Source organism: Aquarana catesbeiana, linkage group LG03, assembly GCF_042186555.1.
Source record: "Aquarana catesbeiana isolate 2022-GZ linkage group LG03, ASM4218655v1, whole genome shotgun sequence".
Taxonomy (NCBI): Eukaryota; Metazoa; Chordata; class Amphibia; order Anura; family Ranidae; genus Aquarana; species Aquarana catesbeiana.
In genome coordinates, this window is record NC_133326.1 from 234271398 (window position 1) to 234284341 (window position 12944).

Consider the following 12944-nt stretch of genomic DNA (forward strand, 5'->3'; position numbering starts at 1 on the left):
CACACTCCAAGCGGTACTGAATGCCGACATATTCAGCATGCTTAACAGTTTCCCTTAGTGGACTTCAGGTGGAGCACAGAGACGCTCAAAATCAGTACCCACTCCAAGCGCATGTGCATGCTCCCCAGATGTTTGGTTTTCTAAAAACATATGAACATCTGATTTTTTTTTTTTTTAAGAAGCTAAATCAAGAACTCAAAGAGGTAGAAATCAATTTAGACCCTGAAGGACTAGGATTAATTTAGTGTAGATGTAGGGTCAGCAAAATAGGAGCTCTGAACTGAAAAAAAAATGGAAATCTTTTTGTTTTTGTTTCTATTTCCCAGTTCCATATGAATAGTGGGGATTCCAAAAAACGTTAAGGTTCCTGGGGAGACCTAATTCCCTGCGCTTGGTGAGACCATTATTTAGTGGTCTGAGGACAGCTAGTAAGCAGGATATATTTACTTTCACCGGGTGTGGAGCAGGATTCTCTCTGGTGTGAAGGAATATCATTCTCTCCTCACTTACAGCTTTTCATCCACACGAAGCATGGACATTGGTCTTTGTTTACATCTTTTTACATATGGACTGCGGACTTGGGATCCTTCATTAGTCTTTTTTCTAAGTCTTTTTTCACTTCTGTTAATTTGTTTTCATTAGCGCTGCACCATTTGTATTATAATATATGTTGAGTCTGTATTCTGACTTTAGGGTGCTGGCAGCTGAAATCCCATCTGTTTTTTCTAGCGCCGTGTTAGCCTTTGGCTTGTTTTTGCATTATACTATCTTAAAGACATAGGTAGCATACTTTGACATCAAAGCTGTATGGTGATCCCTTCTCAATTAAATCTGAATGTTTCCTTTGAGCTGCATACAGGATCATAAAGATTTGGAAAAATATTAAAAGCAAAAATGACTTCAAGAAAACATAATCAGGGGTCAGGAAAATATTCTGCCATCAATAAGAAACAGCCCTTTCACCTAGGTTCACATTGGTGCAATTTGTCATGCGATTTAAGAGATCAAATCGCATGTCAAGTTGCAGTCTATTGGCGGCAATGGCACTGTTCCAATTAGTGCAACACGGATTTTGCGGCGCCGCACTGATGTGCAAAAGTAGTCCCTGCACTACTTTTGCCGATTTCAGGTGCAACTTCAATAGACATCTGTGTATGAAGCCACACAGATGTCTATCATGTAGCACCTGAAATCGCGCTAACCTTGCTACTTTGAAATCACGCTACTTCGCTTGAAGTAGCGCGATTTCAAAGTAGCAGCAATGTGAACCAGGGTTTAGGAAGGATTTCTTTTATAAAAATGGCAGAGTTAAGGTGTATATATAGGGTTTAAAAGAAAAAAGAGAGAAATGTAAGATTTCCATTTTTTTTCAGTTCAGAGATCCTATTTTGCTGACCCTACGTCTACACTAAATTAATCCTAGTCCTTCAGGGTCTAAATTGATTTCTACCTCTTTGAGTTCTTGATTTAGCTTCTTAAAAAAAAAAAAAAATAAATAAAAATCAGATGTTCATATGTTTCTAGAAAACCAAACATCTGGGGAGCATGCACATGCGCTTAGAGTGGATACTGATTTTGAGCGTCTCTGTGCTCCACCTGAAGTCCACTAAGGGAAACTGTTAAGCATGCTGAAAATGTCGGCATTCAGTACCACTGTGAGGGTGCCGTGATACAGACACAGCAGGTAATGCCATAGAGGCAGCAATAGCGTGACAGCTGGCACCAATGTGAAGCAGCTGGCACAGCTGTGAGGCTGCCTGCATATACAGTGACACACAGCACAGCTAAGAATGCTACAAAGCCGGCAATACTGTGACAGAGCTGATGAGAATTATATGATATATAGTGATCTTGCACAAAACCTTCAGTATCTAAACATGAGCAGTATACCAAATATAAAATGTGAAAAAGTGATTAATTATGATAAATAAAGTCCATTCATGTGATTCATCCAGTAATCCAAATAGTGCAAATGATAAAAAAACAGTCTATTAGTGGTTTTTGAAAACAACACAGCCGCTGTCACCAACACCTCTGTGCTCCCAGAACTCTCACCTCCATAGGCGTATAACATAAGCCTTAGATGTCTTTCAGAAATGGGGGATCAGCACGCTTTCCTTCCAAGATCACAGCTGCAGCTCCTCACAAAGGATTCCTCCTCACATACAGGATATTTAGTTCACCATGCAAAATAAACAAGCCTCTAATGGTGCATTATCATTTAAAACCATTTATTAAACTAAAAAGTGTCTGCTTACACAGCTAAAATAAAGATGCGCTTTGAGAAAGGCAAAATATCGGCGTTCACGCCGCCTCGCCTCACTTTCGGTCCACGATGTGCGTGATGTGATCTTTATTTACATTTTTTCTGTAAATGAGTAGTTACTTGTTTGAGTAGGGGGGAGGGCAGTATCTGGGGATTAACATGGAGGCAAACTTTTTTTAGGGGAACACTATTTTTTGTAAGTGGGGTCCCCCATTAAAATCTATACCAGACCCTTATCTAGGATAAGGGTTTGGTATAGAGGAAGAGTATCCCCAGGTCAATTTACTTAGAAACAGAAGTAAGCAGCCAAAGCTGTAATTTTCCAGAAATTTAAGCAGAACTTTTTTTTTCTTTGTAAACGTTAGTTTTACTACGGTAGGTTGTACCACTTCACAGGCAGGGTATCCCCCAGGAATGTTATTTAACCAATCTCTGTGCAGTCATTGCACTTAAATGGCCAGATGGCTCACTCCTGATGGCGGGAGGGCGTATTAAAATGTCCTTTAACACTCACCACTCGTGCGCACCCTGTGATCGCTGTGTCCCTCAGACCAAACACAAAGATCACATACGAACAAAGGCTGCATGTTGCAGCCAGCACTCTGTTTCTTCTCACACCAATCAGCTGTGAGAGGAAACGAGTGTTTCCCCAGCAATCATAGGAACTTTTTTTGTTTCTTTTTTTGTTTTAGCATAGCACAGTGTCACCAGAGCAGCCTGACAGTGTCCTTGACCACTAGCCACTCTGGTACAATGTCGCTATGGTGACACTATACTGTGATGGGTAGTGATTAAAGCAGAGTTCCACGCAAAAGTGAAACCTCTGCTTATCTGCTTCCTCCCCCTTCCAGTGCCATGTTTGGCACCTTTCAGGGGAGAGGGGGGAACGGGTACCTGTTTTTGACAGGTACCCTTCCCCACTTCCGGGAGACAGCGGCATGGCGCCTTCCCTCGGAAGTTCGGTCCCCCTCCTCCTTCCTTCACCGCTGGGTCAGTTAGAAAGCACAGCGCGCTTCACACATGTGCAGTAGGGAACCAGCTGTGAATCCCAAAGGCTTCACTGCCGGTTTCCCTTAACATGAATGGTGATGGCAGCACCCGAGAGCTGATCCAAAAATTGTCTGGGATGCCGACATCGTGAGAACTCCGGACAGGTAAGTGTCCAAATATTAAAAATCAGCAGCTACATTATCTGTAGCTGCTGACTTTACATTTTTTCGTGGGGGGGGGGTACTCCTCTTTAAGGACACTGGCTGGCTGTTTTGATGACACTGTATTTTAGTGCAGCCAGCCAGTGTGCTGGATCACTAAAAGGAGGGTAGGTAATGGTGCAAACTGCAATCAAAAATGCCGGAAACCATAGTCTGTGTAAATGTATGGCCATAGGGTTCAGGAATAAAGTACTAAAATGGGTGCAATGGATGATGATATCCAAAAGGATGAGATGACCGTCCACAATTTAGGGCAGACCTCTTGGGGGAAGTGGAAGCACACTCCAAACATGTAGGAAAAAAAGCAGAAAGAGGCACCTTCTAAGTGCAGACAGTGTAAGTTCTATATAGTACAAGGAATTAAAACACTCACATTGAGGTAAAATCGTGTCAGCATATGAGAGAAGTCATCGCCACACCAGCCTCGGTGTCACCAGACCAGTGCAGCCAGCAACATGTTCCTGATAATTAGCCACATCAGTGCCAGTGCCACCAGAGCCAGTGCAGCCATTAACAGTGCCCCTGAATGTTGCCACATCAGTGCAATATCATCAGAGCAAATGCAGCTAGCAACAGGGTTCCGATTCACAACCACACCAATGCAATGCTGCCTGTGCTTGCCGCCTGTATGAACTCGTTTATTGACCATGTGTAAGCCTGCCGCCTAAACTGAACCATCTGTGTGTAAAAATTAATCTTTTTTTCCGCTTTTTCCAAAAACTTGTAGTAAAAGAATCAAGTCTTCAAAAGACTCATCATGCCTCAAACAAAAATAAAAAATGCCTTGGGGTTATTACTCTCAAAATTGTGGTCATTTTGTTAGTGTTTCATCTGCACTGGTGTTTTAGAACCTTCCAAAGTGTGATAGGTAGTGTTGAAACTAGATGCACAATTTATGCCCGTTGAAAGCCTGAGGTTGCGCCTTAAGCTGCAAAAAAAGTCTCATATGAGGTGTCCCCATATTCAGGAGGACTAGCAGAATGTGTTTTGGGGTGTCATTCTAATGATGCCCATACTGCGTGTTAGGAATATGACATGAATTGATAACCTTCATTTTCTTTCCAAATACACATGGCAAAAAATAAAATCTTCAAAAGATTTGCCATGCCACTTAAAAGCACTTTGCTTTCCAAAATGTGGTCATTTGTGGGTGTTTCTACTGTCCTGGTGCTCCAGTGCCTCAAGAGGTGTGATAGGTAGTCAGGAAATCACATGCATTATTTACACCCCTTGAAAACCTGAAGGTCCTCCTTGGATTTTGGGCCACTCTATGTATCTAGGCAGTAAAACGTCCCACGTATGTGGTATCTCCATACTCGGGGATGTAGCAGAATATATTTTGGCCTAAATTCACTAAGAACAATTATTTGTGGAAAGATTAATAGCAGGAACTAAGGGAAACACGGTTTTTTTCAAAATGTTCAGCCTTTCTGGCGCCAGATAAATCCTGTATAATAATAATAATAATTATTATTATTATTAAATGCCACCAAAAGAAAGCTCTATTTTTCTCAAAAAGTTGATATCATTAATTATTATTAATTAATTAATTTAGGTGCAGAGTTGCATGAACAAATAATTGTTAATCATTTTGCATTTTTAATGTTTCACATTAGTAAAATAAATGCTCCCTACCAACTGTTTTGTTTTTTTGCTTTCATACATGTGCCCCAGGGCAATGCCTAGTCCCTTATGCTAATTGTTTTAAAATCCTTTGCCTTATAAGCCTAGAAAATGTCCATTCATGGTTTTTAACATTTGGCTCCCATTGACTTCGATAGGGTTTGGATTGGGAACCCAGACAGTAAAGTTAGCCAAACCCACCTCAAACCAAATCCGGTTATGTTCAACTCATCCCTAATCAGAACAACCCCCAGGCCACTAGTATTTTTAAAAGGTCAAAGCAATGGCAGCTTATATATGTTTTTTTTGTTTTGTTTTTTTATGACAGGCCTCCTTTAATGTTTATTTATGCCTCCTGAATAAAGTCTAAAGCTGAAATGTTAAAAATGGGAATTAAAATTGTGTGAGCTGGCAGACAACGATAGTCAAACACAGCAGTTTAATGTGAGATAGCTGAACATTTCTCAAAAACAGTGATTCATAGGATGTAATGATTCACAACACTTCTCTTTTCAAAAAAAAAAAAAAGAGAATCACTTTAGGCGGAAATGGAATGAAAAAAAAAAATACAAACTATTTCTGCACCCAGTTAAGATGGTATTGCTGATTAGCTGGTTTTAGCTAAATAAACCACCAGTTTTGAGCAAAATGCCTCCTCCAAGGATTAGTTTCAGTGTTGTTTCAACATTGCTTATCAAAACAATAGAAGACTATATACACAGAGAACATGAAAGTCTGGAAAACTGCATTTTTAATGCAATAATAATAAACATTGCCTAGCTGTATCTAACAATCAAGAATACTCATTAAAATTTTGAATTATTGCATGAAAAAGTATATGTGTGAGGGATTGAAAGTGAAAGACAGAGGAACAGGTAGAGAGATCCCATCTGTAAAAAGGCCCCTAAGGCTGCATTCACATTCTGCGTCAAGTGAACGCACATCTTTGGTGCTTTTTTATGCATTTTCGTGCCATTTGAATGGGCTGCCCTACGCAAGACAAACACATCAAAGAAACTCCTGTGTGTTTTTACGTGCATTTGCTGGCTGCATTAGGGGTGCCATTAACAATGAATGGCACCACAAGTATGCTTAGAGGTGAATGGGACCTATATGTTTGATAAGGATTGTCCTATAGAGGCCCATTTTAATTTAGCATGCAAACTATAACCTAAATACAAGAAACCACCTAAATACTAAAAACCAGACCTATAAGTAACTTTACAAGCATGCTTACATAAAATTATAGCCGAGCTACACTGCATCTGAGCACCACAAACCAAAGAACTATTTAATTCATTTTTAATATTTAAAGCAAGCTCACGCATCTATCCATGTCTCCATGCTTTATTTTGCTGAGAAATCACTTTGAAAGGCACCCTCCCCCTACCATTTCTGGCCGTGGCCATCTTGAGTAAGGGTAGATGATTCATGTAGCATTTACTTTCTGGAATCCTTCTGCCCTTAGCTCAGGCATGCAGACAGGAGGGAGTGCTTAGCAGAGAAAATCCCTCCCCCCCCTCCTGAAGAATCCTGGGATGTATGACATCATTTGACCAGGCCTGGAAACCAGATAGTAACTGAAGAAATGTAAAAAAAAAGTTTAAAACAAATAAAATACATATACTTTAGGCTACTTTCACACTGAGGCATTTTACAGGCGCTTTTGCGTTAAAAATAGGACCTGAAAAGCGCCTGTAAACTGCCTCTTCTGCAGCCCCAGTGTGAAAACCTGAGTGCTTTCACACTGGGGCGGTGCACTTGCAGGACAGGAAAAAAAGTCCTGCAAGCAGCATCTTTCGGGTGGTGCGGGGGCGCTGTATTTAGTGCTCCAAAACTGCCCTTGCCATTGAAATCAATGGTCAGCACTTTGCAGTCGCTTCGGCAGCGGTGCTTTGTGGGCGCTTTTCGGCCGCTGGCAGGGGTTAAATGCGCCCCGCTAGCGGCCGAAAAGCGCTGCTAAAATGACGGTAAAGCTTCTCAGCGCCTCAGTGTGAAAGTGCCCTTACTATCTATTTGCCAATGCTAGCAGCATAAGGATTACATATAGTCAATGTTGATTGGGAGGATGAAGCTACACTTTAATGTGTTTGTGTGATGATAGGTCTAATTTACGATTCATTTTCAAGCTTTCTGTATCACTAAACAGGAATTTCAAGCAACAGGCTAAAGGAATCAACTACCAGTGCTATAAAATCAGAAAGTCTATTCAGTTTCAGTCTGTCAAGCCAATAACTTTTTTTTCGTTTTGGATAGATAGATTTCTCCTCACTTTTCCTGCTGACAACAGTTTTACTGAACAGGGAGTGATTAAACCTCCAAAAGCAATAGAGGCAGAAATATATATATTTTTTAATGCTATGTATGTCTCTTTTGTGGATTTTCCCTCAGTTTAGCTGTCTGCTAAAACCTGCCTGATAACACTGACAGCAGTAATATCTGTACAGAAGTTCTAATCCTTCCCCACTCTATCCAGAATTAAAATCCACATTAGATTTTTCCCAAAGCTCCCATTTTTCCTCCTACAATATACTTTAGGTCTCTCTTCTTGTCCCAACCTCCACTCCTGGCACACAACATTACTTCTCCCTGCGCTAACAGTGCCGGAGAAACAAGAACAGCCAATAATTTTGATGCTGGTTAGGCAAGCCATAGATGATTTGATTTTCTTGAACCCGTGGTTGAAGGAAAGAAAAAGCTTGATTCCCTCATCAACAGTCAATGTGTTCTGCCAGGGGGTGAGGCGTGGGGAGCCTTCCCGGGTGGCAGAACACAATGATTACCGCTAGAGGCTATAGCCGCAGGCAGTAATCGCATGCCAAAAATCTGACAGGCTGGTTGTACTGAAGTTGATCAATAGATCGACTTCAATACAACCAGCCTGCACATACATGGATTGAATCTCGGCCAGTCCCTGCTGAACTGACCAAGATTCGATCTATGTACAGCCAGCTTTAGTCCTAAAGCATGAGAGCGGATAACCAAAAAAGGGATACATAGTAGGCAGCAATACCCCTTATGTTGCAGGACAGCGCAGAGATTGCAAGCCGACGGACCTGTAAATTGGTAATGTACAGCATCTCTCCATTCTAACATTCTACGAGACTGCGGCTCATGAGCTAAACCCAGACGATAGTTAATACGAGAAGAATGACCAATCAAAAAGGGCTAGTGAGGACACTGACATCTGAAGTTTAAATGCACTTTACATATTTAAACAGCAAAGAGATATTATAAAAAAATATTACTGTTTGCCGACCTTAAAAATGACTCAGTAACAAAGATATCTTTGTCTATGATAACTACATTAGAGCATACTGTAACTCTTCTCTTCCAGAAAATAAGAAAATTACACACATCATTTTTGTTAAGATGTTGTTCCTGAAAATCTTACAGCAGATTTAGACCCAATAGTTTTGAGTTGAGGATGGTGAAAAGTATGAAAATTCAAACTAATCTGCTAAACAGATGCAGGTTTCCAATTCTACTTTCAACACATTTTGCCTGTGCAGAAAACCTCCCCATATAAATGGGCAAACACCGAACACGGGCAGAGTCAACTACAGATAGGAGTGTTGAAGACTAGAATGTCAACAGATCTCTACTTGTTAGGTCTCCTGCACACGGCCAGAAAAAACAACACTTTTTAAGATTTTTTTCTTTCTTTTTTTTATGTACCTGAATGCAGCTCCATTTCAGCCAATGTGTCCTTGCACATTGTGGTGTTTTCATTCATATTTTAGAGCAGCATTCAGGGGCATAACAAAATGCCCAGTACTTACAGTTTATCTTTGCATTTTTCCCTTCCCTGTTGAGCATTTGGAGAGGAGCTTACTGGCATAATTTAACCATATATATGCATAAACATGCGTATGTGTGTGAATTCAGTCCAGTGACTAGAATAAATGAATATTCTAGCCAGAAGCATGAGCTTACGCATATGCGTTTCTAAACATCTTACGCATGTATACACGCGCATAATTACCAGCCAAAATGAGAATTCTTTACGCTTGATATTTCTGCAAGCGCCTGGCAGAAATAGAGTATAGATAGGAGTATTTTAAAATGGCTGTGTGCATGAAACCTTAGGGGCAAACACGTTTTCCTCATTTTACCCTAATTATTACCGTTTATTTTTGCTTTGTTTAATTTGCATGTTTAAAAAAGAAAATTGTCAGAGAAGCTAGGAGCCCACCATTGCTGGGGTCTTATACAACAAAAAAGCTAGCTGTCTGCTATGCTCACTCTAGTAAATCAAAGCATTACTGGTAAACATAAATGTAGCTTAAAGTGTTTGTTAACCTAAAAAAAAAGATCCTGTTCCTTTAAAGTATGTTATACAGCACAGTGCTTGTGCTGTGTAATTTGGCCCCCTGTTTCACCTGAAATGCCTGGCTGATCCTGCCTGGTTCTGCCCTCCCCTTTGTAAACAGACCACGGTATATAATGGCTGCTGAGCCCTGACACCGTGGTCAGTTTAGGTGTCTCTGTCATCCACTGTGTCTCCTGTCTCTCTTCTGGGCTCTCCTCCATCCTCTCCCCCCTCCCTTTCCTGCCTGTCAGCTCCATGTGCGTGACCGCCCACTCCCCTCTGGCTGCTAAAATTAGGGTTAAATTTACATTATTCTCTTGGTTAATTCATGTAATGTCCCCCTGTGACTGTGCTTTATAAAAGAAATTCAGCTATATACCTGTGTACAGAGCGCAGAGTGCTCACGTGACCCACCCCCTTTCTCGCATGATAGCTGCAGCGGAGGTGGGTGCCTCTCACCTCCTTCCCTCCTGACTGACGTCAGCAGGGGATGATCGGCCCCACACGCTGCAGCTGTCAGGCCGAGAGAGGAGAGAGCCGGCGGGTCACGTGAGCGCCGATCTGCGCTCTGTAAACAGGTATGTAGCTTCATTATTTTTATAAAGCACAGTCACAGGGGGACATTACATGCATCAACAGAGAGGATACTGTAAATTTAACCCTGTAGGTTAACAACAACTTTAAACATACTGTAGCTTGTTTTAGCTGTAATTAATAAAGCTGAACTCAAGGCAAACAGCTAAATACACAATTGAACTGCATATACTATATGTAAAATGTCTTCACTGCCAAAGAATGTATTATTCTTTTCAATACATGCTATTGTGTCAAACCCCTGCTTGAAGGCAAAGACAGGACCTGGCCTCTCTGCACATCCCTGAAGATGACACTACAACCGCATGTTACGATCTGTTATTAAATCCACCCAAACCTATGAGTGGACATTATAGAAGCCATATCAGCACACTGATGAGTCATCACTCCCATGAAGCTTCCAGTGTTAAATAGACAGCATTGTGGCATGCAGCAGAGACTTGTCTGATTTAAAGAGCTGCACTTTTCTCTCCAAGTTTTAGTGTTGCTCTGCAGAGGATTACAGGAGGATGCTATTGAAGGAGATGTACATACTTTTTCCAGCTGTCTATACAGAAATACATAAAATTTATTTTATTATGAATAAGATAAGATTGTATTTTTTATTCTACCTTGAAAAAAATATTGTTTGCCAGTCTCTGTGAGCAGTAGATTAGTTGAATGTAGGATTTTATGGTGTTAATTTCACATAAAGGATAAACTCAGTTAAACATAAAACCAATGTGTGGAATACAAGACAGGCACATAAATGTTTCAGAGTTTTACCCAAGGGGAGAGAGATCAAGAGGCTGTCTTCGGCTGAAGCATCATGTTCAGGCCCTACAGGCCCTGCAGGAAAAGGTTCTTTCACTTGGGACATCTGCCAGGTCTCTCCACAAGAAATACAAATTTAACCAAAGACGAATCTCCAGCAGGCACTGCATGAGAAAACAAGAAACATATGACTGTACATAGACTTCCTCAGACTTCCTATGCAAGGAACAAAAGCACCAGTGAAATATTATGCTATGAACTTGCAAGCATTTATACTGTTACTACAGTAACTACAGAAAAGACAATGTCCTTTCAGATCTCAAAATGAGTAACACTTTATGTGATAATCATAATGAAAGAATTGTTAAGATGCCGTTTAAATTCTTATTCTTTCCTTGCTGCATATACTTGAATTAACAAGCATGAAAGTACATTTGCCATGCGTACAAGCATGATCATTTTACAAGTATTTACGGTCCATTTAAAATGTATGAGATTGAATGGGAACGAAGTATACAAAGTATAAACATGACATGTTTGCACTATAATTTAAAAAGAAGTACTATCTTATTATAAACCTAGCTTTTGTATAAATATTCAAGACTGGCATGGACATTTTATTCTCAGAAGTGGAGATTCAGTACAGACTGATTCATTATAGCGGTACCTATCAATTCACCACCTCAGCCTAAGCACTTGTGGATTCTGCCAGTTCTGTTCCTCACAACATTCCCTGTAAATTAAGGAAGTATGTGCACAAGGACATATGCTCACACATAGCCACACAACTGACAAACGTTAAAAATGAAAGAAATACGGGGGCGCGTCCTAGCTCAGCTGAGCTCTGAGGAAGAGGGGATGTTCCCCTCGAAACGCGTCAACTAGCAGTGATCCCTGAGTTTATCTGTGACCTCTGGAGGGCTCTGCTCATCCTAGACTGCATGCTGCTAGTCAAAGACTTTTTATACTGTGAGATCTTCCACAACTGTTTGTGAGCAGTTTCTTTTTACTATTGGTTTTAATAAATTTACATTTAAAGGATAATGCACATGGCTGGTGCGCCCTTTCTTTCTTTTCTCTCGTTGACTGTTAGGATTCCCCATCCTTGAGGGCAGCAAGGCCTGTGGCTATACACTACTTGTCTGGTTATCCACTTGTGCGCAGGAGCGGTTTTCTTCATTACAAGTTAGGTTTATTCCTAGCAGACAGGCACCTGATGGAGCGAGAAAGATAGTTTACCTCATTCAGTGGGCAGAATTCCACAAAATGCCTTCTCTGCTCCCAGGGGCGGCGCCAGGTGGGTGCTTGGGTGTGCTGAAGCTCCCCCGAAAAGTCTTCAAGCACCCTCATAGCACCCCCAAAATTTCCACAGCGGTATTGCAGTACAGTCACACTTTTTTTTTTAAATAACATGGTACCTACTGTGAATCTTTTCTGCAAATGGCTAGGGACTCTTTTCTGAATTGGAGGGATACAGCCAAATAAGCTGCTAATGATCAGTTAGACCTGGCAGGGGCTAGGTGATGAGGCTGCATCAGTGGTGGATTGATCCAGGGCTGGTGCTACCTTATAAAAGCACTGGCGGTGACACGTGATGCCTCCAGCTTTTGCCGCCAAAAGACGAATGGGATTGAAGAAGCTGAGAAAGCTCAGCCCTGTGCACTGCCCCTAGGAGCCTGGAGGAAGCAGGTAAGCTAAGAAGAGAGAGGAGAAGAGCAGCTGTGTTTCCTTATCTGGTGGAGGAGGGAGCGGAATGAAGCTGCTGCACTCAGTGCATTGCAGTCTGCAGGGCTGACTGAGCCTGTCAGTCTCAGGGGACAAGAGCAGTGTACGTGTGGGATTTCCTGTTGTGCAGGTGCTGTGGTCACATGGTGTGGTCCGAGGAGGAAGGCTGAGGAGGAGCCAGGATGGTTCATCATTGCTGCAGGCATTGTTCTGTTCTTAAAGGAGCTGCTGAGCCTGAAAAGGGGGAGGGGGAAGCTTTCCAGTCCTCTGATCTGATCTATGGCAGCATGCTGTTGTACACAGGCACTGTGTATGGGGTCACTAATCTGCTCTGGGCACTGTGTCTGGGGTCACTGGCCTGCTTTGCACACTGTCCTGGGGTCACTCTTTTTCTTTGGACACTCTAAGGGGTCACTCCTCTGCACTGTGTACTGCTCACTGTCCCTCACTGTTATGCTGA

At 41.6% G+C, this 12944-nt stretch overlaps 1 protein-coding gene across 4 annotated transcripts in view; it reads right to left on the reverse strand.

The window, feature by feature from the left end:
- Positions 1-12944, reverse strand: part of MDFIC (MyoD family inhibitor domain containing) — a 280871-nt gene that overhangs the window by 193795 nt on the left and 74132 nt on the right. For all 4 annotated transcript variants that reach the window (XM_073619853.1, XM_073619852.1, XM_073619851.1 and 1 more), the window contains exon 2: positions 10772-10923. In XM_073619853.1, the coding sequence (XP_073475954.1) occupies positions 10772-10865 (94 nt within the window). In that variant the 5' untranslated portion in view covers positions 10866-10923. The remainder of the gene's footprint in view (positions 1-10771; positions 10924-12944) is intronic.